Consider the following 27,620-nt stretch of genomic DNA (forward strand, 5'->3'; position numbering starts at 1 on the left):
ACTCAAATGGAATATGGCAGTGTTACTCACTAGCTCACTCATACAGAAGGTAAACAATAACAATATGATAAATAATCTTTATTACTGAATATTTATATTGCTATGGTACATGTTGGAAGACTCTGACTCTGGAGGCACTGCGGCGATGGCCTTGACAACCTATATACATATTTACAACAAACAATAGTTTACATATTCAGCATCAGGGCAAGGGTATCAGCCAGTGAAGCCCTGAACATGAATAATGCTGACATTACCTCATCATACAATCAAAGAACCAGTTTAGCATAATAAATCCAAATAAGGGCAAAACTGCAAATGCCAGCAGCCCCAAACATGGACAAAAATTGCTGTCAGAAATAATCAATCATCCATCACCTGGGCTTCAGAATAAACATGTTTAGTCCCAACCTAGCATACATAACGGGATTCTCCATACTTTCAGATTCCTGGTGTACTTTTGATTCTGTGAGGATGACCATGATCTACATGAGCTAGTATTGGCAAGTGATGGACAGGTACGAAAAGAAACCAACCCCAAACCGGAATTCATACCCTGTAATCAAACTACTCGTACCCCTAACAAGCAAACGTTTACAAGCTCAACCAAGAATGTAGTCAAGTACACTCTGTGATAATATTTTTACAGTGGATGTAGCTAAGGCACTTCTGGTCATTTCAACAAAAATAAATAATTCTATTAATGATGACGAAAATTATTTACATCAACATTGTCTCCAATATACACAAAAACAAACAACCTTTCCCTATTATATCCACAACAGAAAAAAAATGAATGTAATGTATCCTTAAAATGTAAACTAAAACTTGCATCAGTAAAACATCTTGTGAGAAAAACATTAAATATCACAACCCGTAATATTAGAGTAATTCTATTCAAACACTCCTCACAGATGGCTATTTCTACAAATATTTGTTTGACAATATCAGTTTTTCTATCACAAGCGTTCAGAACAATACTTCTTTGACAACATTTATTGGACTGTTTCAAGGCAGATAATTGTCTTACAAATGCTGCAAAGGTTTTAATGAATTCCAGATTAACAAAACAGCCAGTATCAACACCTTGTTTTTTTCCCCAAAATTCTCTTATGAAAACTAAATCAGATTTTGAAGGAAGCACAAATATAAGGTTGTGGCCTAGTTTGTACACATACACGTACGTATAAGCTTATGTCCAAGCAATAGAAAAGAACATTAAGAACTTTGTAACATTGTACAATAAACAATGCTGTCTTAAAATTATCGTATAACGGACACCGATATTTTTTCAAGAATAAGGAAATACAGCTTTCAAATAGTGAAAGACTTTTTTAAAAGACTGACTTCCACAACCTTAAGACCATAACAATGAGTCCCAACAGTAAGATGACATTGTACAAAGGAACCTGATTGGTTTCCAGGTTTGAGAAATGACAAGCAGAATATATGTAATAAATGAAGGTCCCATAATTCAATACACTCCTCCCAGCATGCTACTGGCAAATAAGGGTAAGTTGAGTGCCGACCTCAGGGCCTGTAAGAGTGTCGCCCAGTGGTTTTTGCCATTATGAGCAAAGGTACCTCAGGATGTGGGTGATCAAGTGCAGTTGCGAAAATGACCATGTAATAGTCTTTTGAGCAAGGCCCGTGCAGCTACATGCTGAATCAACTTCATCGTCATGCACTGCATGTGCACTAGCCTACATATGCTGTCCCCTTCATGAACCAAATGGGTTTGCTCACTGCCGTACACCGCCTACCTCTCATAAACGCTTTCTCTTCGCCGGTCCAACTTATCCTTGCTTGCCAGTAGATAATCAGGAAGTAGTAATTGCTCAGTAAATCAAAAGCTCGTAGGACTACCATGGTTATGCTTTATAAACTCTAGGGGATTGCATTATCTGGTTTCAAGTGAGTGATCAACACATGTAACTGTAAAAGAGTGGATAAATAGGCATTGGTTTTGTTGACTCAGTCACTTTGTGTTATCAACCTTGTTTTAATTTCTTGCACAATTATGAATGATCAAAGGCATTATTGAGAGAAAGATATTGATGAGTGTATATGGCAGCCATGTTGGAAAAAGATCGTTACTGTCTAATCCAGTACCCTGTCTAAATCAGCATTTTCATTGGTCCAGTGGGGTGTTGGTCCTGACAGGTTTCACTGTTCGCTTTTTTTATATATTTTCTTTTTTTATAAAATCTGTTTGCCTGTAAAATGACAATTTAGTAACAGTAGAAATATTATAAATTTTAACATGAAAAGAATTTTCTGGTATGAACTGTTAAACTTTGAGTGTACATGAAACAATTAACATGGTGAAATGCTTCTGTTGTAATGGCTTGATGTAAAAATGTTGAAATATTATTATTATTTTTGGGTCTAAATGATAACCAACATGACAGCCAATATAATATTTCCCTGTACATGCTTAAGAAGAAGTGACACAGACACATTGCAACCACGTGGGGAATCAAACTCGGACCATAAACGGCACAAGTGTACACTTCACATACTGTGCCACCTCATTCCAAAAAGATTCAGATATAACAGCACTAATGATGAGAACTTATATAAAAGAGACATAAAAAATTATTATTCACAGCAATAAAAACAGATATGTTCTACCCAACATTTCTGCTGAAATTGAACTAGGGCCAGTTGGCAAGGAGAACCTCTCTCTTTCATGAGGCACAATGGCAGACCCACCCAAACAAAAATATTACTGGACTATTTATAATCCATTAAAAATAACTAACTAAAACCATTTTTGAGGATTAAGAAATTAAAAGTGTCAAAATAAGAGCATAAAAGATCTACACTCTTCTTGGGAAGAATGTTAAGTGAAAATAATTTCATTTTAAGTGTTTCATTGAAATTATTTTCAAAGTGAGACAGGATGGTATAAATGTTTGACATTGCATTTTGAAAAATATTTTGTTTTGGAAAAGTCAAATTGCAAACAATGTTAACACATTGGATTCAGATCTAATTTTTTGAAATTTCACAACAAATGATAATTACCCTTCCCTAAACAACATGTAATCAATATAATTACATAGGTTACATTAATACAAGCAAACGGCTTCACTGCAGTTAATTATTGTCATTATACAATGGAGTTCTTTGGTCAAAATCTCTAAAGTGTCCTTCTTGTTAGAGCTAACTTGTTTGAGAGGCATTTAGAACTTGGAGCACAGTGGAGAATAACAATATATGGATGAAGAACTTTTATATTACAAATGTAAAAGTGACATTTCAGTGTAGGTTCAAAGAAGTGATGTTTGATGCTGTGTTAGAACCTACACAGAAACATCACTCTCACAGCAATGAAGAAGTTGTTCATCTACATATTGTTACCCATCCTTTGTTTGATCTAAGTCATAAATAACTACAACTACTTATCAAGAGGACTTTGGATAATTGTGACTTACAAAAACCTATGAAGGATGTGATCTGAGGATAATCAGATTTTTCTTTTCTGAGACTCCAGGGCCCCATTTCCCACGACTCTCGTAAGCTTAAGATCTCATAACTTTTCTTGTAGTATTATACCTCCTATGCTGTAACATGGGGAGTAAGAAAGCTACAAGAAAAGTACGAGAACTTAGGCTCACGATATCTTTGTGAAACGGGGCTGCAGATTGTTTTTTCCTAGAGCTACACAGTGAAAGTGCAGCGACATATCAGAAGGATATCTGGAGATGGAGAGATGAAGCAAACCGACACCAGTGAAGGATGTGATATCAGGATATCTCAGACCTCTTTGGTCCGAGATCTCTTGATTTCTTCTTCATAGAGGAGCAACTTCACATCAAAAAGAGATCCAGCGATGGAGTTTCTGTGAGTACAGAGATATGTGATCAACACCTAAAGATCCATCTTCATCACCAGACTATGCACTTCTTGCTGGGGTTCATCGCAGATCCGACAGGACAGTTGAACATGCGGGCAAAGTCATCGGAGTTGGACACAGGACCGATCACCCTGGAACCCAAGATAACAATCAGTCATACCTACCTCAGTCAAAACATAATGAAGTCATTTTACAACAATGTCATTGTGGCCGTGTTGGTTTACTAAAGAGACAAACATCATGTATACTACTGTATAGGCCAATTAGTTAAAGGTCACATGCAACCAAAAAATCAAACATAATTAAAACACATTTATCAATTATTCATGACATATAATATACATTGCTGCTTTTAAAAAGAAACAAATAAACACAATTATAAGCATACAATCGCGATTCAAAAGTGCAATATTTTGTACTTGGGCTTACTTCCCCCGAAATGAAACCCTCGGGAGACCAAACTCAGTCATAGCGGGTGGATATGAACTCAAGTCTAACGACGACTTCCGATTGTCTGTTTCATTTGCTGATATGCTGAGGGTTCATTGTGTGTACAGAAAGATGATCTGTTTGATGGGCATTTTAGAAGTATAGCCAGTCACAGGAAAGTAAGATTCTTTATGGATAACAACTTCTTTTTGTGTACTTGATGTGTCGTTTCAGTATGGATTCATATACTGTTGTCAAACAAAATCATATACACGAAAAGAAGTCGGTATCCATGAAGAATGTATATAGAGATGTTGGGTTTGGAAAATACATGTTGTCTGAATTTGCGCTCGATCCAATAAAAAATCATGTCAGTAGACATGGTAAACTACTGCGTGGCTGGAATCTGTCATTCGTCCAAGTACAAAACAGGACTTGAAAATGCCAAGAGTTTGCACCAGTTTCTGTCAGATTCAGTCATCCGAAAAAAAATGAATGTAGTTTGTTTGCAACCCACAGACATAAAAGCATGTCATGTGTATCACACGTGCCTAATTACATAATGTGGCAGACACAGGACTCAGGTGCACGAGTCATAAATCAACTTATTTTCTTTATGTCGCATAGTCTGATAGGTGTTAAGTTCAAATTGCACGTGGTCAATGATTGAAGCTGTGTATTGCATGTTGTCTTTAGCAGACAGGCAGACAGACACGGAGCTTTCTCTGTGACAGAGACTGCTTACCACAATCAACAAGTTGTTTTACGTAACGAGTAGATCATTTACTTGTTTGTGTACACAACCAAGATTAGACTACTGCTCACGACCTCAGACGCTGGGCATGCATACTGTTTCAAGCTCCGCGAACCTATTCACTGCGCATGCGTTATGGATGCAGCGCAGCACAGCTGTTGAAACCAGTTTTCCCCCCAGCGCTGTCGGGAATTTAGTGAAACATTTGAACTCTGATTTCGCGGGCTTTTTTTTTCATCGCATTTTTTTTCAACTTTATAGATTGAATTGGCATTTTTTATGATTTGTTTCGTTAAGTGCATACCGAAAGGTACCAGAATCTACAAAGTTGTGTTTTACGTTGCATGTGACCTTTAAAGTATGCATATATTTCATTTGAGACCTCTGGCTAATGCTGTCAGTTCAATATGAATCCCTGTGCTTCAGATAGCAAACATCACTTAGAAGTTCGCCAATACATGAGTATGGGTACAGTAGTGAGGTACCCTCAGCTGTCCGTTTTGGCTGGTTCCCATATTAGCATCTGAAACTGCTCATCTGTAACATCCTTCCGACTTCACATCACTATATGATTTCAATGGCGTCACCACTGCTGATGATACCATACAACTATATTAACTGAAGATATATCCAGTCTGTTCCTATTTGGAAAGGAAGATCAGAGTGCTCACGAAAATCATTCTTGTGTACTGTACAGCGCTATTTCCCGGCCACATACTGGTCTAGGGGAGGTAATTCTGTCTTATCTTGGATGTGAATCACATGGGCTTCACATACATGATATGGGGCATGGACTGACGGTCAACCATCTTAGAATGTAACCAATCCTGACTAAATGTCAACATGTACTCCAGTGTTGACATAGAAGGCACATGACATACTCCTGAAAATCAACCAACTGGAGTTTGCCTGCATATTGGTGTTAAAACTCCCTAGATTCCAAGCCAGACAGCCATATTGTATCCGGATACCAACCTGTCTGGTTTTCAACAATGAAAAGCAAAACGGAAAGTAGGCATCGGAATGAACTACATAGCACTAACAGCAATGCACCGAGTTTGAGTAGACTCAAAGTACACGTATTGTGATTGGTCATTGTAACAAGGACTGTCCAATCGTAAGTAGTTTAACATAATTTTAATAATACCTTAAAGAACTGACAACTAAAGAACCTGTCTGACATTATGAAACATTTACTGTTAGGGGTAAAAATATCTACCAGAACACTGGTCAGGCTAGTTTAGAAATTTGACCATTCAAGATAAAAACAGACCGTTCCAAATGGTCTGGCAGATGGGAATTTTAAACACTGCATCAAACAGTAGTGATGTCATGAAAATAAGACAACTGCAATCTATAGATAGCGTATTCAGCTAGGGATCAATTCGGAATATACATGTTCACTTATGGGATCTTGTGGTCTACACATGAGTTTAGGAATGATTTGTAACTTGACTGTTCACTTTGAGTGATCTGATTATTGATTTTCCTACATGCATTCATGAACACTTCAGGAACAATTTCATCAAAACTGCTTAGAAGGGGGCACAAATATCACAATCCCAGCATCTAGTGTAAGTGTAGATAGCAGTCCCACTTTGCATGTAGAATGAGACAACCAGATTCAATATCTCACCACCTCTATCTTCACTACAATACTTCTATTATGTACAATAACGTATACTTTCGACATGGGTATGTTACTCTGAGATCTGTCTTCTAGATACATGTGTTGGTTGCTTAGCAACTTCGATCAATCTTTGATTATGTCAATTAATCAGACCACCATTACGTATACCAGGTATACCCACAGGCGTTCGTGTGATTGAGAGGATTAAAGATTTTATTCTTAAAATATGAAAATTTTGAGATGACGGCCAACTTGAAACGCTTCACAGTACAATATATCTAGACAAGGCTGGACACTTCAGTGTACCCCACCTGCCTGCTTTGCCAATCGCTACGCTACCATAGCATGCAATCGATTAAAACTTCATCTAAACATAATCATGGGTGACTGGCCTATCGATCACATGGGTCTGTGTTCAAGCCGCGTTCTGTCTGCACTAACATGGTCTGTGTTCTGTTTACCTGAAGTGGGTCTGTATTTTGTGTTCTGACTTAAGCTGTGTTCTATCTCTGTTCCAACTCACCTGTATTTGGCGTTACTGTGAACGTCAGTCATCACAGTCTGTTTGGCATACTCTGGTGTGTAATAAGAGCACCATATCTACAAAACACAGTTAAACCATTACACTGAGTTAAAAATGTTAAGGCAATAGCATAACATCTGTCCCTTTGACACAAAAGCTTAATAGAAGGTGCTTTTACCCCAAACTTGAATGAAGGATGTGTTTTTTCTAAAAAAACAACATTCTGAAACTGCCATCAGTCTATATCAACGACTAGCCTGTCAACACTGGTTATGCTAATATTGTTATTTAGAACAAGCCAGATTTCTGCTGAAAGAGGACGTGAAACACACCTGAGCAAATCCGACATAGAAGAGTTGATCTGGTGTAAGGTTCATCCCAGGGAGTTTAGGAGGAGGTCCGGCACTGTGTTTGGCCAGCTGGTATGCTGAGTATGATGTCTTCAGTCCCCCGTTGTCCGCAATATTTTCACCCAGAGTGTATTCCCCATTGAGCTGAAACATTTGAAGATGGAGACAAAATGAAACACCATTGCTTTCTGAAGCGTTCTCAGACTTGTCTTCCATTGTTGTGTACACTGTAGGGACTGAGTGAGCTAGGTTGTTAGCTGTCTGACTCTGAGACTTTGGGCTTGAATCCCAGATGGAACTCAGCCACTAGGTATGTTTGCTTGACAACGATACAAGAAACTGAATCAAAATGTTCTGTTACCTGATTAAAGAAGACGCTCATCCATAAAGTTTGTCCTTATCTGATTTACCAACTTCTAAACATGCCACTCAAAGAATATTAGATTAGATTGTCAGCCGTGTGACTGACTCCGACAGTTTGGGTTTGAATCCCAGATGAGGAACCCAATCACTATATACCTGGAACCTGTACTTGACTGAGAAAGAGTGATCACATACATATGATATGTTATATTTAATCACATTGTAAATTAATAGATGAAGATTGGGGTTAGAATTTATTTTCAGCAACCAATGCTTGTCATATGAGGTAATTAACAGGAATACATTGTATTGTACCTCAAAATTTGTGAAACATAAATCCCAGAGTTGTTCTTGTAAAGTTAAGTGTCCTCATTCCATAATATATCTACAATGTACTCGTTTTGGGATATCTCTATCTGAATGGAATGGTAGTTCGAACACTGGCGTACCTGTGAAGAACTAATCTTCAGGAATCCATTCATTTCATAAGAGGCAACTAACGGGATCGGGTGGTCAGGCTCACTGCCTTACTTGCCTAATGTGACCTTGAAACTCTTAATGTCAGTCACTGGATTGTCTGGTCCAGACTTCATTATTTACAGACACCCGCCATATAGTTGTAATATTGCTGAGTGCGGCATTAAACAACAAACAAACAAACAAACAAACAAACAAACAAACAAACAATCTTTCTACAAGGTCTTGTAAATACATTGCTGGAGATGTAGTTATGGATATGTGGTGCAATTTCCAGATTAAACCAACAGCATTACTTGGAGGCTTAAAATTTGTAATCAATGTACAAGTAGAAACTTTTACTTCCAGGCATTGGACTCATGTCAGTTGCTCATTTGCTGACAGCTACCCTGTGTGAGTACATGCTAGAGTATACAGGACAGGGTAAGATCACACACCAGGGCAGCCAGGACTTACATGGACGCCTTCCACTGTATACTGGCTGTACTGGTTGATCATACACTCAGTCTTTTCCTTGAAGCTCTTGGCTGACGAGTTGGTCCACCAGCTGTGTAGGTTGCCGAACTTGTCGTAGTTCCGACCTGTGGAGAGAAGGAACAGCTGTTGAGAAAGCTTGGAGAGTGAGTGAGTGAGTGAGTGAGTGAGTGAGTGAGTGAGTGAGTTTAGTTTAACGCTGCACTCAACAATATTCCAGATATATGAGGAAGGTCACTAAATAATCGAGTCTGGACCAGACAATCCAGTGATCAACTGTATGAGCATCATCTGTGCAACTGGAAACAGATGATGTGTCAACCAAGTCAGCGAGTCTGATCACCTGATCCCGTTAGTTGCCTCTTACAACAAGCAGAGTCATCTTTCATGGCAAACATCAGTTGATGAAGGCCTATTCTATTTTGTACCTTCACGGGTCAGTGTGTGTGTGAGTGAATAAGAATAATGAGTGGGAGAGGGATAGGTGTTTTGCACTTAAGCCAAAAATATTCAAGCAGAGGTGTGGATGACACAAGAAGTGAGCTTCACAATTTGTACCAATCAATCTCGGTCTTTGACGTGACAAGCGAATGTATTAACCATCAGGCTACCCACTGCTCCTTTGAACTGAGTGAGTGTGCTGACTGAGTTGCATGAACTTGTTGAGCTAGTTGAACTGGGTAAACTCCTTAAGGCTGGTTAATGAATAAGCTTGGTGGATTGAGTGAGCATTGGGCACTTTTGAGATAGAACTAAAACTAGAGCTAGAACTAAACAACCATGAGGAGTACACATTTACAGTTCCTAATGGAGTGTATCCACTAGATCCTGCCACAACAAAGGGACATAACTACACATAGAGTTCACATAATTACCCAGGGTCCTGATCCACAAAGTGTTCATAACTGTACCACATGTTGTAACTGTACAGTTTATTGCAGGTTTACAGTCCTAGCACTGCAACTGCTTAGTGGAATGTGGTCCTCAACTGTAAATCATGATCTAATTAAGTCATTACTGAAAGTGTAATAAACTGTAAATTAGGACGTTATTGGAAGTAAATAAATGGACAAAGGTTGGCATAGTTAGATGGATTGATGATTGACTGACCTTTGTTATCAAATCCATGGGTGAGCTCATGTCCAACAATCATTCCAAGAGATCCGTAACGGAATGACCTGGAATAAACAGACGTGGTAATTTCAGAGATTTGAGACAATTAAAGTGCAATAATGTACATTTTGAACGGAAAGGGCTGACCATCCAACAAAATACATTATACATAATAGGATGCTACAATTATACTCATATTAAAACGTCTTAAGCAAATACAGACATCACTAGAACTAGGAACATGTACATAGAGTGTAACCAGTCCCCCATCCTCGATACCTCCAGGGCATACATTCCAGTAAGTGTCCACTATACCCTGGATGCATCTACGGCTCAGCCCGATAAAATTTATTCCTTCCCTTGGCTGGCTATTTATCCAATCAGGTGTCTACGCTGGGAAGTTGAGCGAACCAATCATAATTTCACTTTTCAAATTATCTAACCGATTAAACTTGACAACACAAACCATGCAGCTGTTCTCTGAAAGAGGTAGAAGGAGTTCTTACATATATTTTTTTAAGTGTCGGACCTATAAATTTGTCTGTAGGATTTCCGCCAAACCTGAGTCGCACTGAGAGCAAACCTTCGCAGTTGCGACTGCTACCTTTGTTGATACTGACAAGCTTGGTTATAACGGCGATTGGCTGATTGGCTACTGTGAGGCTGCGGAGCCAGCCAAGGGAGGTAATAAATTTCGAGTATAGTCAAGACTTATCCGAACTTATACCCTGGAGATATCGAGGATGCCAGTCCCCTGGTATCTGGCTTAAACGTTTTGGGAGCTTCACATCCTGCTTCTGACTATGAGTGAATCAAAATACCTTACATTCTGAGCATAGATTTGTTTGAAAGTAAAAAGCATCCACAAACACAGCGACCAAATCCATCAAGACATTTTGGAAATGCCAGGTGAGCTAAACGGTTATATAACCATGGTAACCTTACAATGGAAACATTGGGTTGAAGAATGGTTTCTGTAAGATTCCAGCCGGGAACACTATTTGGTTGTTGGAGGGACTGTAGTACGCATTGACGTCAGATGGCCCCATGTCCCATCTGAAACAGAGAGAGTGTGTGACTGTCTAAGCATAATCCGTCATCAGTCAGAAGAACTTCTAACACAGAAACAGTCAAACATCAGTATCTGGACAATTTTTCAGTTTTCTCAAATTTTGTTTGGATTTCTGGAAATCTGGGTCTTGCTAATTACCTTCCTTACTGAAATTCTACAGAAGCAACGATATTCTATTCTATTATATTATGTAATACAAAGACTAATCGAGTATCGAGTAAAGGCATATGACAAGTTGGAAAACAGACATCATTGAGAGTGGTTGCTGTTCAGTACCTGTGTGTATTTGTCACAGTTAACTGAAAAACGCCAGGGGTTCACAGGGCTAGTGACTTTAAGAAAGTAATGTCTAATTTTCCACTAGCATTTATTTTTATTACATAATCATGATGTTGCAGTTATGAAAGAATAAATCAACATGGTATATTATGTTAGTGTTATGCAGACTATTTATTGAGAAGTGATAAATAGCAAAGAAAAATAACTCTACTTTATTATCATTGTGAAATTATTAGCTACATTTCGAGAAGATATGAATTGAAACCCACGTTTATATGCAGTTTGAGACCATCAGTCAAAATTATCTAGTAGCCCATGGACAAGTAAGATACCATTATCTGATTGCCCGAAATGAAAACTGACTTGTCCTGGGCATAGGTTGATGGGATTTCTTCACCCTGGTTCACAAGTTTGTATTCGGATAATTTACATTTTTCATGTAGTATATGTGTCATTCCACAAAGACTTATAACTTTTATTTTTTCTACTTAAACTGGCAGATTGTTTTGTGTGAAACAACATAACTTTCATTATTGGTGTTTTACCACATATCTTGCCTACATTTTTGTATGAAAAGAAAATTTAAAACTCCTGGTGACAAAGAAGGCCAAAGCCTTCAGAGCTTACTCCATTCTGTCCGGCTTTCTCCCTCTCTTGTTCAAGTTGTACTGTTTTTGGAAGGACATCACAGACAAGCGGTTGACCAGAAACTGACCCTCCGTGATTGTCATCTGCAAACATGGAAAAATCCTCTACAATCTGATATGAAAATTTAAACAATGCAGAAAGAAAACACAGAAAATGAGAGGCAAATATCCTAAAATTTTGTTAACATTTGCAAATTATTGAGTCAGAATGAAACCGTCAAAAGTGACTCATTATGAATCGATAAACTGAAAGGGGCTGTTTTAAAAACAGCTTGAGGCCATTTTGACAGAGATGGACCTACTCCTTTTGAAGATTCCTGTTCAAGAACTCTTTCACATCTATAGTAAGTTTCCAACATTTATAGGATAAAATATAATAACCAGCAACATAATGAAGGGATTAGAAGAAGTCTAACAAATATCACGTTTTAAAACTATCTAGATGAAAGTGAGTTAAAAGTTATCACAACACTGACAGTATTTCAGACATGTCTTGAGTGGGTGAGTAAGTTTAGTTTTATGCTGCACTAAGCAGTATTCCTGCTAAATGGCAGACTAGGCAATCCAGTGATCAACAGCATGAGCATTGATCTACGCAATTAGAAACTAATGACCTGTGCCAACTAAGCCTGCGAGTCTGACCACCCGATGCCGTTAGTCATCTCCAACGACAATCATAGTCGCCTTTTGAACCAAGCATGGGTTGCGAAGACCTATTCTACCCTGGATCTTCATGGGTCAGAAGTTATTCAATGAAGTTGTAAGAAAAGTGAAAGAATGTATTCTGAGAGGCGTTTCTGTGAAAGACATTACAACTCACATTCTCGTAATGTGTGTCCAGTTTATTGGGGTCAAGGATGTAGTCAGGGTATCCAATCATGTCTGTGATGGCCATGACCTTGTCGATGGCGATGTCCCGCGTCTGGTCATCCATCCAGGCAACTGTGTTCAAGTTTCTTGTGAATGCAGTTTCAATGTTGTCGATAGTGTTCAGGACCTGCAAACAATAGAAACCATCACTCAAGACCAGAAGTGGAACAGGTTTGACGTTATGGTAATGCTGGTGTGGTAGCCAAGTGGTTAAAGTGTTCAGTCGTCATGCCAACACCAAAATCACCTGGATTCTGAATATTAACTACTCTCGATTTGGATTCGAACATATGATCAACTATGCAAAGTGAATAGCAGTGTTCTAGATGACTGGTTCTAGATGCCTGTTCCCCAAATGTTTTAACTACCATTACAAATGTAAAGAGAAACCCCAAAAAGAGGCAAAATGAGCATTATTTATTATGGAATGAGGACACTAAACCTCATAAAAAAAACTGGGATTTGAGATACAATTGAGCATACACTTTTTATATAAATGTCAAGGTACATTAAACCTATAGTGTCTAAGTGAAGAACTGACTTGTATTTACAAGTGTTTGCAATGGGTTCATGCTGTTGTCACAATTGTGCAATCCAGCTCATTTTCAGCACTGATTTCCTATTAATATGGAAACAGTTTGTCTCCTCCATTGATAGGTGTCATGGTAATTTCTTTATTCTCATAATAAGAAGCAATGAACTGAGTCATTGTTCCAGGCAAAACAACTCATCGGGAATTCAAAGAACACTGGTTTGTCTCCATCAGGCCTGAACTAGAGTGAGTGAATGAGTATGGTTTTGGAGAGAGTGAGTGAGTATGGTTTTATGCCGCTTCTAGCAAACGTTCTGGTAATGTCAGTTAGGACACTACAATTGTGATACGTACAATGGACCCTGTGGGGAACTGGACCTGTGTCTTCATCACCAGTAGCTCACATACTAACACTTCACTCTACCAGTTTGAACTAGATTATAGGAGAGTGTCTGCTATACTGACAAACTTGATGGATTACAAGTTCTGTTATGAAGTGAGTATGCTATTTCGATACAAATTCTTGTACTGTTGTATTTCAAGCAAGAAATATTGTACCCACAACTACTGAAATGTCACAGACTCATGAACTGTCCATAAATGTCCATAATTCTACACCGCCATTATGTATCAAAACTTCGCTCTTACCAAATAAGAGAAGTTATTGTAGACAAAATTTGTGCATTTTGTTCTTCTGAGCTGCTAAAGTGCCACCCAGCAACAAAATTTTGCACTCACAAAATAAAATAAAATAAGATAAAGCTTCGGTATATCATACTTCTGTACTTCTAAAATGCCATGCAAAGTTGCGTCTGCTTTACTTACCTCCTGTTTGCTGTTTGGAGGGAACTTCTCCTGCACATACAGAGCTCCGGTCACAAATGGTAAGGCGTCACTAGTCTTGAAGACACAGCGCTGCCACCGTGGACTGACATCAGACACTCCGGTCTCGGCCTTCGTCAGAATGAGAGCAGCATCCACAAACTTGTCTGGCAAGTATCCCGGGAGCATACTGATAACCTGCCACATCATGTAGTTGGCCAGAACTCTGTAACAGAAATGAATAAAATAATATTGTTATATACTGCAATGACTAATTTCTCTGTTTTTCTACAAAGTCGATTGGCTGATTGCTCAATCAACATGTATTTTATTTACAGCAAATACGGAATCAATGATAAGTTATTTAGCAGTGACACCTTCTACAGAAACAAGAGAGAAAGATTCATTAAAACTCTTTTCCTACATTTTCTAAATAATTCCAAACAATTCTCAGATCGTATCCAAAGTGTGGTGGTTATAACCAAGCATGTTTACATATGAGCAAAATATTCTAGGTATGACAATAACTCATTAAGCCTGAGAGCCACTTCACTGCTCAACACCTGGAAGCCTGTGCTGATTACCTGGCTGGCTGTCGTGAGACGTAATTAGGGCTTTTCACGCCTGATATCCCTGGCAAGTTTCGGAGATTACAGGAAACTGTCTCATCATACGATCATGTCCTGATTGTTTAATTGTTTAATTGCATTGTAAAGACATATGTTGAAAGAAAGCAGGAGTGAATACATGTCATATATGTAACGTTTTACGTAATTTTATTGTAGTCGCTCTTGTAGACTTTTGGTGGCATGTACATATGTATTTTAACACGTTTGTATTCTTTGTACGTAAGACATACTTAAACAAACTGTCCCTCTCATATCATTGTGTGAGGTTAAATTGTTCAAAACATCTATGTCAATGGCAGTAAAGAAGAATTTACGCACATGCTTAATAGTCATCTATGAAAAAAAGTTTTCGCTGATACATTGCTAGTGTATACTGAATATTATATATTTTTAAGGAAAGTACTAATAAGCTTGTCTGTGACTTACATGGAGCAGATTCACAGTTTGTCACTTTGGTTCATCTAGATTTAACGCAGAAACTATACGTTATCGTATGAACATACATGTGTACATATTGTATAACACTATTTCTTGCATATATATGAGACAGAGATTAGAATTATGGAAAATCAATAAGGTCTACATTAGTAACCTGGTTTATTTCAAATCTATACGAACATGGGTGTAATACAGTATTGCTATTTATGTCTATGATTAATTATATAAACTATTACAACAAATGAATGAATGATTTGATTTAGAAGAAGGTTTTGTAACCTTGTCACCGTAAATTCAATCAATGTGCAAACATAGTATCTTAGTATTCACTCCCAATGACGAGTAACAAACACGTACCTCCTGTACCAACATCTCATAATTCCCTTTCTCACAGAAATGTGTTCATTTACCTGTATAAGCCCCCGACATTGCAAGCAATTGTTATCAAAACACTTTAATACTTCTTCTGATTAACACAGAAAGTAACCTCTCTCGTAAGAAAAGCTAATCTTTGATCATGACTGCTAAATTGATTGAAACAATAGGTACAGTACGAATTTGAAATGTAAAATGCATATGTGAGTCTCTCGCTGAATGCAAGGTGCTTTCCGCTGATGACCATGTGCGGCTCTCGCTGAATACGAGGTGCTTTTTATTACCGCCCATACACGGCTCTCGCTGTGAGAAGCTAATTAATTTGATGCATATACCCGTCTCTCGGCCTTAATGAGTTAAATCCATTTTCTCCTCACCAAATGATCCTCAGTAAGTCCAAATGATACTTTGGAGTAAATATAAATCAAATGCAAATACTCTGATGGCAGAGGTTCATTTGAACCTGTCTAATGCCAACAGTCATCCAATCAAATGTCAGGAATTTTGTGACCACTATTGATAGGAAAGATTGAAAAAACATCACCTCTAAAACAAAGCTAACTCGGTGAACCGGTCCAGGATATGAATAGTGGATAGTCTACAAAATCTAACTGACACTGAAATTCTTTTAATGCAAGGCTACTCACTCCTTGGGTGTGTTTTTGATGACATCACCAAGCTTCTTGAAGTAGTCTACCGTGTACACAAGGACCTCTTCCGACAAAGGAACGTTTGTCTTGAACAGCTTATCAACGTATGCCTTGACAGGAAACTGGAGAAGACATTGAGAATGAAAGATGGGGATATGATTCTGTATTGTCGAGATGTTTTCTTAGTGACAGTTTTTGGGAAAACAATATTCTAGCTGTAACCAGCGCGAGTGAAATAGTCTGGCCAGAAGTTACCAGTCTTAAATTTCTAAAGGTTTAGCAAACAATTCTGTATTTTTCAAAAAACTTGACTGAGTATACAACATTGACAGGACAGCTTTGTAATACACCTTTACTCACATCTTTGGTATTTTGTCACGCAGAAGAAGAGCATTAAGTTTTGAAATACTGGCAGTGAGTGAGTGAGTTTAGTTTTACGCCGCACTCAGCAATATTAGAGCTATATGGCGGCGGTCTGCAAATAATCGAGTCTGGACCAGACAATCCAGTGATCAACAACATGAGCATCGATCTGCGCAATTGGGAACCGATGACATGCGTCAACCAAGTCAGCCAGCCTGACCACCCAATCCCGTTAGTCGCCTCTTACGACAAGCTGAGTCGCCTTTTATGGCAAGCATGGGTTGCTGAAGGCCTATTCTACCCCGGGACCTTCACGGGTCTGAAATACTGGCAACCATTTGCTTCCATCACCAACTGAAAAGTTGAACGAAGGGTTGCCAGGTGGGACAGGTGGGACAGGCACAGGCATGTCTGCACACACTAACATACTCACACACTCACGCTCGCACACACGCACACACATACACACTTGTATGAACTTGACAGACATGTAAAATGAAAACCATGTGATTTGCTGTAAATGACAGCAAGCTGGTTAATTAAGTAAAGTCAAACAGCAAATCCCGATTATATTATGAATAGTAGCAACTCTGACCTTGGAACCCAGATTCTGAAAGGATATTAAATATATAGATTTTTAAAATGTTTGATGGTAGCATTTATCTTCCAAAGAAAGGGAGAACTTTTCTGTTTAATTTTCATAAACTAAGGGTTTCGTTGCAGGTATAATAGGCGGGGCTGGAAGTGTTTGACTTTTGGGGAACACCATTTATTAAAAATTCCCATACAAATACAATGGTTTGTTGAGGTAGTGACATAGTGACATATTTAGCATAGCTAAACTTTTTTTGTTTCATACCCTGTACAAATCAAATCCAGTTGAATTAATGCAAGAGTTATCTCCCATAGAAGTCAAATAGTCACATTAGGGACGGGTCGAAAATTTTCTACATGGGTACCCCACTCGCTAATACCCTGCTCTATCCTGCACAGATACCCGTTATGGAGCTTGGAGGCTAAAATTATGAGTTTTCAATATCGTAATCATACATTATATTCAAAAGAAGTGAGTGTAAATTATGTCTAAATCCACAATGACATTACCACCTTAAAAACACAAAAGCGTCACATATGACATTATTTAATCTATTATTCACTTGATCATAACTGGTCCAGGTATTGAGACAGGCACCTGGGTCATTACCCACCCATACCGGGTATCCAGGCTAACCGTCCCAGCTTTAAGTCACATTATGGGGTGGAACATTTGAATGAGCTAGCAGATTAGAAAACGTTTGTTGATAGGAAATAATGAGAATATTAGATCTACAGATGGAGACTACTTCTACCATTACAATATCACAACAAACACGAACATATTGCGACAAAAGAAACTTACAATTCCCCTGACAAGAGAGATGAAGCAGATAAACTCACCTGGCTGCCTAAAATGGTCTGGAACTCCTCTAGAGTCATCTTGTGGTAAATAGCCACAGGATCTACCAGCTCTTCCTTCGGCATGAAAATCTGTTACAACACATGGAAACATGACTACAGCCTTAGTCCATTACATTGCTGTATAGCACAGGAAGATATGATCCATTACAACACAGGAGAGACATGATCCATTACAACACAGGAGAGACATGATCCATTACAACACAGGAGAGACATGATCCATTACAACACAGGAGAGACAGTGTCTGTTACAACACAGGAGAGACAGGATCAATTACAACACAGGATAGACAGTGTCTGTTACAACACAGGAGAATAAGGATCTGTTACAACATAGGATAGACAGTGTCTGTTACAACACAGGAGAATAAGGATCTGTTACAACACAGGATGTGTAAAAGCACAGGTGAGACAGGATCTGTTACAACACAGGAGAAGAAGAATCTGTTACAACACAGGAGAGACAGTGTCTGTTACAACACAGGAGAGACAGTGTCTGTTACAACACAGGAGAGACAGTGTCTGTTACAACACAGGAGAATAAGGATCCGTTACAACACAGGATGTGTAACATCACAGGTGAGACAGGATCTGTCACAACACAGGAGAATAAGGATATGTCACAACACAGGAGAGACAGTGTCTGTTACAACACAGGAGAGACAGTGTCTGTTACAACACAGGAGAATAAGGATCCGTTACAACACAGGATGTGTAACATCACAGGTGAGACAGGATCTGTCACAACACAGGAGAACAAGGATATGTCACAACACAGGAGAGACAGTGTCTGTTACAACACAGAAGAATAAGTATTTGTTACAACACAAGAGAGACAGTGTCTGTTACAACACAGGAGAGAAAGAATCTGTTACAACATAGGATGTGTAATAGCTCAGGTGAGACAGGATCTGTTACAACAAAGGGGAGACAGTGTCTAGTGGAGAAAAGGATCTGTTACTACACAGGAGAAACTGTGTCTGTTACAACACAGGAGAGATAGGATCTGCTACAACACAAGAGAGACAGGATCTAACACACTAATTTCTTACGCCTGCATGTTATTTAATTCAAAACTGGACGTAATGTGCTGATGTAATGCAATCTTTATAACCAGCTATGGATTATGTTCTGCTTTCAGTAACCACAAAAAGTTGAACCTAAAACACTAAAACACAAACAAAAATATTATCACCTCTGCCAGACTTTTCTCAAGGTCATAGACTTTTATCATTTTGTCCTGAGTAGAGTTATCTCCTCCTAAGAGCTCTCCCGTCCGTGTAGAGAAGCCAAGGAATGCCTTCTTGTACTTCTCGGAGTGATTGCCAGTGTATTCCTCCCTCTCACCCAGTGTCAACCCACTCTGCTGGAACTGTAAACAGGATGGGCAGAGTGTAACAACCAGTGTGGGAAATAACCACTGGCTCCCTAGCCTGTGGCTAGATAAAATCTAGTTGGGCCAGTAAATCTATCACTGGCCCGACTGGCTAGTGAATTTTCATGGGATACATTTGTAAACATATCATCCTCTCTGACTTGTTCTGCTATAATTCACTTTTATATCATGCAGTTAGGGTCTGATCAACTTGTTCATCTGCAGCTTAATGATGGAACCCGTCTTGCTGACAATATCTTGTTGTGATCGTTTGCAAGTTTTGTAATATGTTGCTTAGTTTCTACTAGTCACATTAAACAAACCCTACTTCGAGGTCACGCCTAAAGAAATATATTCTAGCATTCTGAGTAGGACAGCCTCATTGAATGGAAAGTGAGGGGTCTGTTCTCTCTGAATCTCTGAGGACTGGGGACTGACTTACTGAAATGATATTCTGATCACTGTGCATGTCATCCTGACCCACAGCCAAATGGAAGAAGGCTGGACGGTTGAGCTTGTGTATGACCAGTAACGAGTCCAGGAAACTCCATTTAGACTCCTGCCACGTCCCTGACACGGGGTCAGAGGTCACTGTCCAGGACCCCAACTGCTTGATCAACTGAAACAGTGAAATGTGTGAGGAACTGGGTGAGATAGATGAGTGAGTGAGATATATGAGTGAGACAGATGAGTGAGAGAGTGAAATAGATGAGTGAGTGTGAGATAGATGAGTGAGATAGGTGAGTGTGAGATAGATGAGTGAGACAGATGAGTGACAGTGAGATAGATGAGTGAGATATGTGAGATGAGTGAGAGAGTGAGATGAGTGACGAGTGACTCGTGAGATAGATGAGTGAGCAAATGAGTGAGACAGATGAGAGAGTGAGATATGTGAGTGACTCGTGAGATAGATGAGTGAGATAGGTGAGTGAGATAGATGAGTGAGTGACACAGATGAATGAGTGCATGAGATAGATGATTGTGATAGATGAGTGATTGAGTGAATGAGTAAGATAAATGAGTGAGTATATGAAATAAATGAGCTTTTACATTGCTTCAACAATCTAGGAAAATCAGAGCACAGCACCCACAAATGACGTTCAAACATTGTACCTATTTGGTGAATTGAGTGAGTGTTGTGGGTTGATCACTACTCGGAACAGTGTTCATTTAGATCACAGAAAGTCAGCTTAATATCAGGGGGAAGTCCAATTTGACTGAGGTTTATAACTTCAGTGAAACACTCATGAACAGGTATTGTGCAAAGAAACCTAGAAACACAAGAAGGAAGAAGCAGGATTCATGCAACATTCCTGATGCAATCCCCTTGTCATTCAGTCACATGGGCAATTCCTAACGTAATGATAACGTTTGGTTTGTTGTTTAACACTTAACAAGAGTCCAAGTACATGGAAGTGGTCTGTAAATAATCAAGACAATAACCAGACAATCCAGTGATCAACAGCATGAGCATCAATCAATGCAACTACAATGACGAGATACGATGTCACATGTCAACCAAGTCAGTGAGTCTGACTACCCGATCCTGTTAGTCATTTTGTACGACAAGCATGGCCACCTTTTGTAGCAAGCATGGGTTACTGAAAATCAGTTCTAACCCACATCTTTACAGTATCACAGAAACCACATATGAAGTTACTTGAGATGTTATTTTGTGGATATATGATGTGGTGAAGACAATGAAAGTGTTTCATGGGGGATTATATCATCTAAGTCATACAGTCCAGTCACCTAAACCTTGCATTGTTCAAGCAGATAGGGCATTCAGACATTCAGAAACTAAGCATCAAGTTACCTCGAGAGCTGGAGCAATGCCCAGACTCTCTACTGTCTGCTTGTCCATGCAGCTCTTGTAGTAGGTCTTGGCTTTGGAGACAGATGTTGAATTCTTCCCTTTGTACATGGTCTCCTTGGAGTCGAGTATCTAGCAACAAATACAGGCAGTATTACAACAGGGCTCCATCAATATTAGTCCCTAGTCTGAAAACACCTGGTGACTAGTGATGGTGCGATTATTATCTGATGGTGCGATTAAATTCAACATTTTGTACCCATGTTGAGGAGCGAAGCCTGGTCTTCAACACTTTTTCCATGAGGCTCGCTAGCCATTCTCATACATCAAATTAAAATAGTAGTGGTACTTCCCAATAGACTGATGTTCTAATTTTTTTTTTTTTTTATTTAAAAAAAACCCCAATCCTTTTAAATAATTTTCATTACTGTAACCTGCGGTTATAATGATCCCAAAGAGACAAATAATTTACTTTGCTGTTATGAACATTTTGAATAAAATGTGTAGCAAGTGTTTACAACTAGAAAAACAGCAGAACACTCCGAGATGCCAACCCCTGTGATTGAATGTGTTGCAAATAGTAGTTTCAAGAATCAGAATTAGTAGTTTGACCATAAAATTAGTACCATGTAAATATTTTAAATCATGATGGATTTTGTGAAATATAACCTGCCACTAATCAAGAGTGAAGCTTTAATTACATATACCTCCAATAGCACATTTCCAAACTAACAGCATTACCTTTCTTCTTGTGTATTCGTTTTTTTAGTCGAAAATGCATTCGATCGACAAAAATGTTTTTATCTTTAAATCCAAACTTTATACAATTTTCTTCATATTTCATAGAACTTCATGTCTAATTGTATTGGCGTAGTCTCCGACTAAAAATCGTTGCGACTATGATAAAATCATAAAGGCTGGCACTTCTGTACCTTGAGTTCACTCAGTTTATCCATCTATCCATCCATCAATTCACCATCCATTCATTCATCATCTATTCATCCTTTACCCATCCATCACGATCCATCCATTACGAATCCGTTACCCATCATCCATCCATCCATCACCCACCATCCATCCATCCATCCATCACCCATCCATCATCCATTCATCATCCATTCATTCATCATCCACCCATCCATCCATCAGTTAAAATAGGTTGTAGTTTTACTCACCTTTTTCAAGAGGGCTTTGTTTTTCGTTTCCACTTCCTGGAAGGAGCCATATTTGGCTTTGTCAGGGGGGATAAGTGTGTTGTGCTCCCATCCCCCACATGCATATTCATAGAAGTTCTCGCAAGGATCTTGTGTTGTGTTCATCAAGGAGGTGATGTAGGCACTGGTGGCTACACATTCTGGTGTTGTGCACACCTGAAATACAAGCATGGAATCAGAGTCTACAAGGTTTTGACCCATGAAAATGCGGCTTAATATTGATCTCCTGCAAACCATGCTTTTCTTAACAAGTGACTAATGAGATTGGGTGGTCAAGCTCACTGGTTTTGTAAACAGACGTCATTGTATCCCACTTGCATAGATCCATGTTCATACTGTTGATCACTGGATTGTCTGGTCCAGGCTTGATTATATAACTGGAATATTGCTGAGTGCGGCATAAAACTAAACTCTCCCTCCCTCCCTACAGGGTTTTACCTCGGCTCAAAAACATAGGGGTCAGGGACACCTAAGTATTAGTTTTAAGAGTCCATGCAGACAATACGAGGCCCCTGTGAATTGACAGTTTAGAGAGACATGTGTTTTGATAATTCATAAACCTGTAATGATTCATTGATCACGTGGACTGACAGTGAAATTACACAAGTAACTGCACTGATAGAAACAATCACAAACGTGTTGTGGGAAGGACACAGCTCCCTCCAATAAAGAAGTTGTTCTTCCATATATTGGTATCATTGACTTACTGCTTCAACTTCTAAATGCATTTATATAACAAGTTAAGTGTTGTGGGTACAGTGAATAATATTGTGCATCCCTTTGGATGCAGTGAATAATATTTTTCTTTGTCCATTCTCAACATTTAAGAGTAAAGGATGCACATGTGCGTGTTGCATACTACTCCCTGGGTCTTAGACCACTTTCCCCAATATCTCATCCATATCAGTGAGTAAGCAATGAGGACGGCCTAGCAAAACTGATTACTAAGACACTGCTATCAACTTTTCAAATGATACACTCACTGATATTTACTGTATGGCCATGCTGGGTATAGAGGAAAATTTGCTTCTATTGTCATGTTGGTCCTACAATGTACACATAAATTCATTCACTAAGATGTTTCCCTTCAAAATGGATATGTTCCACTCCTTGTTAATGACTTCAAAATGGACTATGTACAGTGATTAGGCAAGAGTTTAATCAGTTTAGGCACCTACTCAACAACCCCCCCCCCCAAAAAAAAAAAAAAAAAAAAAAAAAAAACCAACATGGTCATGCTTGAAGAGACCTACCTACTCAGGGACAGATTTTTCCATGTAGTCAGTGTTAAATGTGGTGTTTAGAATATGTGCAGGTCATTCACTTTCATCTCAACCCAGAGAAGAAATGGGTGTATACCTTTGATGGTGGCGATATTTTCTATTGACATGAAAAATATTTTTCAAACCAAAGCAAAGGAAGTACATTGCCAGCCTTTGCACACTTTGCTCGCATGTAAGAAGACAGGTTATTTTATCTATGCTGCGCAACCCCATTTGCGCTACAGTTTGCCTGTGCAACAAGTCAAGTTAGGAAAAGACAATCCAGTGATCAACATCATGAGTCTGACCACCCGATCCTGTTAGTTAATGACCCGTGAAGGTCCCGGAGTAGAATAGGCCTTCAGCAACCCATGCTTGCCATAACAGGTGACTCAGCTTGTCGTAAGAAGCGACTAACGGGATCGGGTGGTCAGGCTTGCTGACTTGGTTGACACATGTCATCGGTTCCCAATTGCGCAGATCGATGCTCATGTTGTTGATCACTGGATTGTCTGGTCCAGACTCAATTATTTACAGACCGCTGCCATATAGCTGTAATATTGCTGAGTGCGGCGTAAAACTAAACTCACTCACTCACTCACTGTTAGTTAGTTAACTCTTATGCTTGTCGTAAGACTATGCTTGTCGTAAGACTATGCTTGTCGTAAGACTATGCTTGTCGTAAGAAGCAACTAACAGGACCAGGTGATCAGACTCGCTGACTTGGTTGACATATGTCATCGTTAACCCTATTGCGCAGAACAATGCTCATGTTGTTGATCACTGGATTGTCTGGTCCAGACTCGATTATTTACAGACCGCCGCCATATAGCTGGAATATTGCTGAGTGTGGCATAAAACTACTCACTCACTCATGCACAGTTCGATTTAGTACTTAAATTGTCACTCGCACAGGTACTACCAAACAATACAGTGCAGCCTTGTTATTAATTACAATTGCACCATGTGCAAGTCATTTGGGGAGAAATATATATTAACAATACATCTAACAATATAAGAATAATTATGCCAGCACATTTTTCTTCTAAACTTTGAATATCTGTGGCACCAAACGTTGCTATTTGCAGAAATGTTTCGATTATGACAGTTCTTGAAAACAGATGCCTCCCTGTGTTGCTATGTTTTCTTGAGTACTACATCATGGAAATATGTTTATGTGCACAGACACCTTTGATGCTTTAACACACTATGTTGCAACTGGAATCTGGCTGGTGCAACTATGTCGTCATTTTAGGTTGCACCTGGTGCAAGTACATTAACATCTCTTAAATTGAGTCCTGTATGCACTGATCCTCATGATGTTGATCACTGAATTGTCTTTTCCTGACTCAACTACTAAAATACCGCCGCGATATTGCTCGATAATTGCTGAGTGTGGAGTAAAACTCAATCCACTCACTCGTATCCCAAATGTGTAGATTGGTGCTCATGATGTTAATCCCTGGATTGTCTGATCAAGACTTGTTTAGTTACCTACCACCACCATAAAGCTGGAATATTGCAGAAGGCTGTGTCAACAAACAAACAAACAAACAAAAACACTTATCATAGATTTCGAAAAGGGATTAAATCACAAACCTTGCACTCATCAACTGAAAAAGCCCCAGCTGTCAGTATATGGAACAACAGGAGGAATTTCATTTCACCATGTACACAATGGCACCAGCCCTCACTGTTAAATCTGTTCATGAGTTGCAGCTATTAATGACTGCACAATATCAACCCAGACTGACTCTGATTGGCCGCTTACTATTTCCTGGTGTAATTGCAGCAGAGGGTCATTAATGTCTGATTATGTGGATGTATTCATATATCCCATGATAAATGGATTCAGCAACGAGTGTTTAACTGACCACTGTGTAGGGGTAGAGTTGTGTTGGGTCTATGTGCTAAGTTTTGTTTGATAGTGACTCTTGACAACATGGTAATATGAGAACATATTTTATCATCCAAAACTGTGTTCCACAGGAGATATTGTTTGCGTGAGATCAGACAATATCTCCTCTGAGATATCGTTTTGACAGCAGACTTTGCACAATGCCCTGACAATGCTGAACATTGAACAATTATGAACATGATGACGTCATAATGCTATGACATCACTGCACTGCAAATCTAATGGCAGTGCTATGTTCAGAGATGTACATTTTTCAATGCAAACTAATAAAGAATGATTTTGGAAGAAAAATCAAATTTCACCCTCTTGTCTACTGATATCAATTATATCAACACTAGTTGATAAAGGTAACATATCCTCGGCAAACCTCAAATATTAGTTACTTTATCAACTTGCGTTGATATATTTGATATCAGTAGACACTTGGGTGAGATTCTCTATTTGTACCAAGGTGTGATACAGCAGAATCAAATATTGTAAAGAGAAAATATTTATGATAGAGGGGAATTTCCCTTATTGTCAAACCGGGGGTAATATATGGTTTACAGGTTGTCAGACAATCAGAACCAGATAAACCTCGACCAGAAAAATATATTTTGTTTCAAATAAGGATATACACATGGAAGCAAACATGGGAAGATATAGATGTCTCTTCACAGAATTTGAGATTTATTGAATACAAATAGGGGATGGTTCAGTCTTGGTCAGATCTCTCTTCACAGAATTTCAGATTTATTGAACATAAATAGGGGATGGTTCAGTCTAGGTAAGATTTCTCTTACTCAATGGTTTATTCTTGGGCAGATATCTCATCACTAAATTTCAGATTTATTGAACATTACAAGGGAATGGTATGATCCAGGTCACACACCCCTCCACAAGAACTGACTTTTTTTAACATGAGGTCTGAGAATCGGAAGATCTGCTTCAGGGTATTTTTTAGCCAGTTACACGGAGTGCAGCATTAGACAGACACCACACTCTATTCATAGAAACATTAAGCCTGGTTTTACACCGCTTTTATCAATATTCCAGCAATATCACGGTGTGGAACACCAGTGATGGACTTCACACTTTGTGCCCATGTGGGGATTCAAACCCGGGTCTTCAGCGTGACAAGCGAACACTTTAACCACCAAACTATCCCACAACCCCTCCATACCGTGATAAGTGAGGATGTGACACTGACCTCCAGTTTCTTTGTGGAGAAGTGTTGCCATGCTATGAAGATGACCAGGGCAACGATGATGAGAAACGATGTGATGGCAATGGCCTTGAGTCTGCAGTCGCCTGAACTCTTTGATTTGGGTTTCTTGTTGAGAGAGTCTGTGGACAGAAAAACACATCATGCAATTCCACACAAATGAAGACTGCATTCAGTCACTTGTTGACAACTTAGTATGGTAAATCCTTGCTTAGCTGTTACCTCTGCTGAAATATGCTGTAAAAGACAATATTTATTACGACAAGTTTGAAAGTCATTCATAACTGGAGTCTTGTACCTCTATCTAGGCCATATTTTTATTACTGGGCTCTGTCTAAGCGCAAACGAGCACAGAGATAAAAACAGTCTAGCACTATTACCAAGGAAAAAGAACTCAACAAACATGGCTACTCATATCCTGTATCCCATGGGCAAAACAACTATGCAGTCATTCCCCTTGTAGATATGTTGCAGTGTTGATAGATGCTGATCTCTCAGCTCCAAGTTTACGTTTAAATTGTGCTTTGTATAGATTGGCATAGTTTTAGAATTATCGGTGCTGCTATGTGTATGCTTCTAAATGAGTCTTCACACGATTTGATTGGCTTGCCACCATTTTGGGGGTATGATAGGGGTACGAGTGTTCTTGTACGTCATGGAAGGAGGCAAGTTGTTACAAATGGTTGGAAACTACAGATCCCTAGAAATCAGTACATGTGTATTC

At 39.0% G+C, this 27,620-nt stretch overlaps 1 protein-coding gene across 6 annotated transcripts in view; it reads right to left on the reverse strand.

Annotated features, from left to right (window-relative positions):
• Positions 1–63: 63 nt before the first annotated feature.
• Positions 64–27,620, reverse strand: part of LOC137259979 (endothelin-converting enzyme homolog) — a 75,626-nt gene continuing 48,069 nt past the window's right edge. For all 6 annotated transcript variants that reach the window (XM_067797641.1, XM_067797640.1, XM_067797645.1 and 3 more), the window contains 16 exons: positions 26,882–27,018; positions 22,474–22,668; positions 21,302–21,430; positions 19,928–20,104; positions 19,306–19,482; positions 18,090–18,179; positions 16,287–16,411; positions 14,201–14,423; positions 12,794–12,970; positions 11,954–12,057; positions 10,921–11,031; positions 9,973–10,040; positions 8,845–8,969; positions 7,531–7,692; positions 7,199–7,275; positions 64–3,993 (listed from right to left, as the gene is read on the reverse strand). In XM_067797641.1, coding sequence (XP_067653742.1) covers positions 3,894–3,993; positions 7,199–7,275; positions 7,531–7,692; positions 8,845–8,969; positions 9,973–10,040; positions 10,921–11,031; positions 11,954–12,057; positions 12,794–12,970; positions 14,201–14,423; positions 16,287–16,411; positions 18,090–18,179; positions 19,306–19,482; positions 19,928–20,104; positions 21,302–21,430; positions 22,474–22,668; positions 26,882–27,018 — 2,177 coding nt within the window. In that variant the 3' untranslated portion in view covers positions 64–3,893. The remainder of the gene's footprint in view (positions 3,994–7,198; positions 7,276–7,530; positions 7,693–8,844; positions 8,970–9,972; positions 10,041–10,920; positions 11,032–11,953; positions 12,058–12,793; positions 12,971–14,200; positions 14,424–16,286; positions 16,412–18,089; positions 18,180–19,305; positions 19,483–19,927; positions 20,105–21,301; positions 21,431–22,473; positions 22,669–26,881; positions 27,019–27,620) is intronic.

This window comes from Haliotis asinina, chromosome 13 (assembly GCF_037392515.1).
Source record: "Haliotis asinina isolate JCU_RB_2024 chromosome 13, JCU_Hal_asi_v2, whole genome shotgun sequence".
In the NCBI taxonomy this organism is placed as follows: Eukaryota; Metazoa; Mollusca; class Gastropoda; order Lepetellida; family Haliotidae; genus Haliotis; species Haliotis asinina.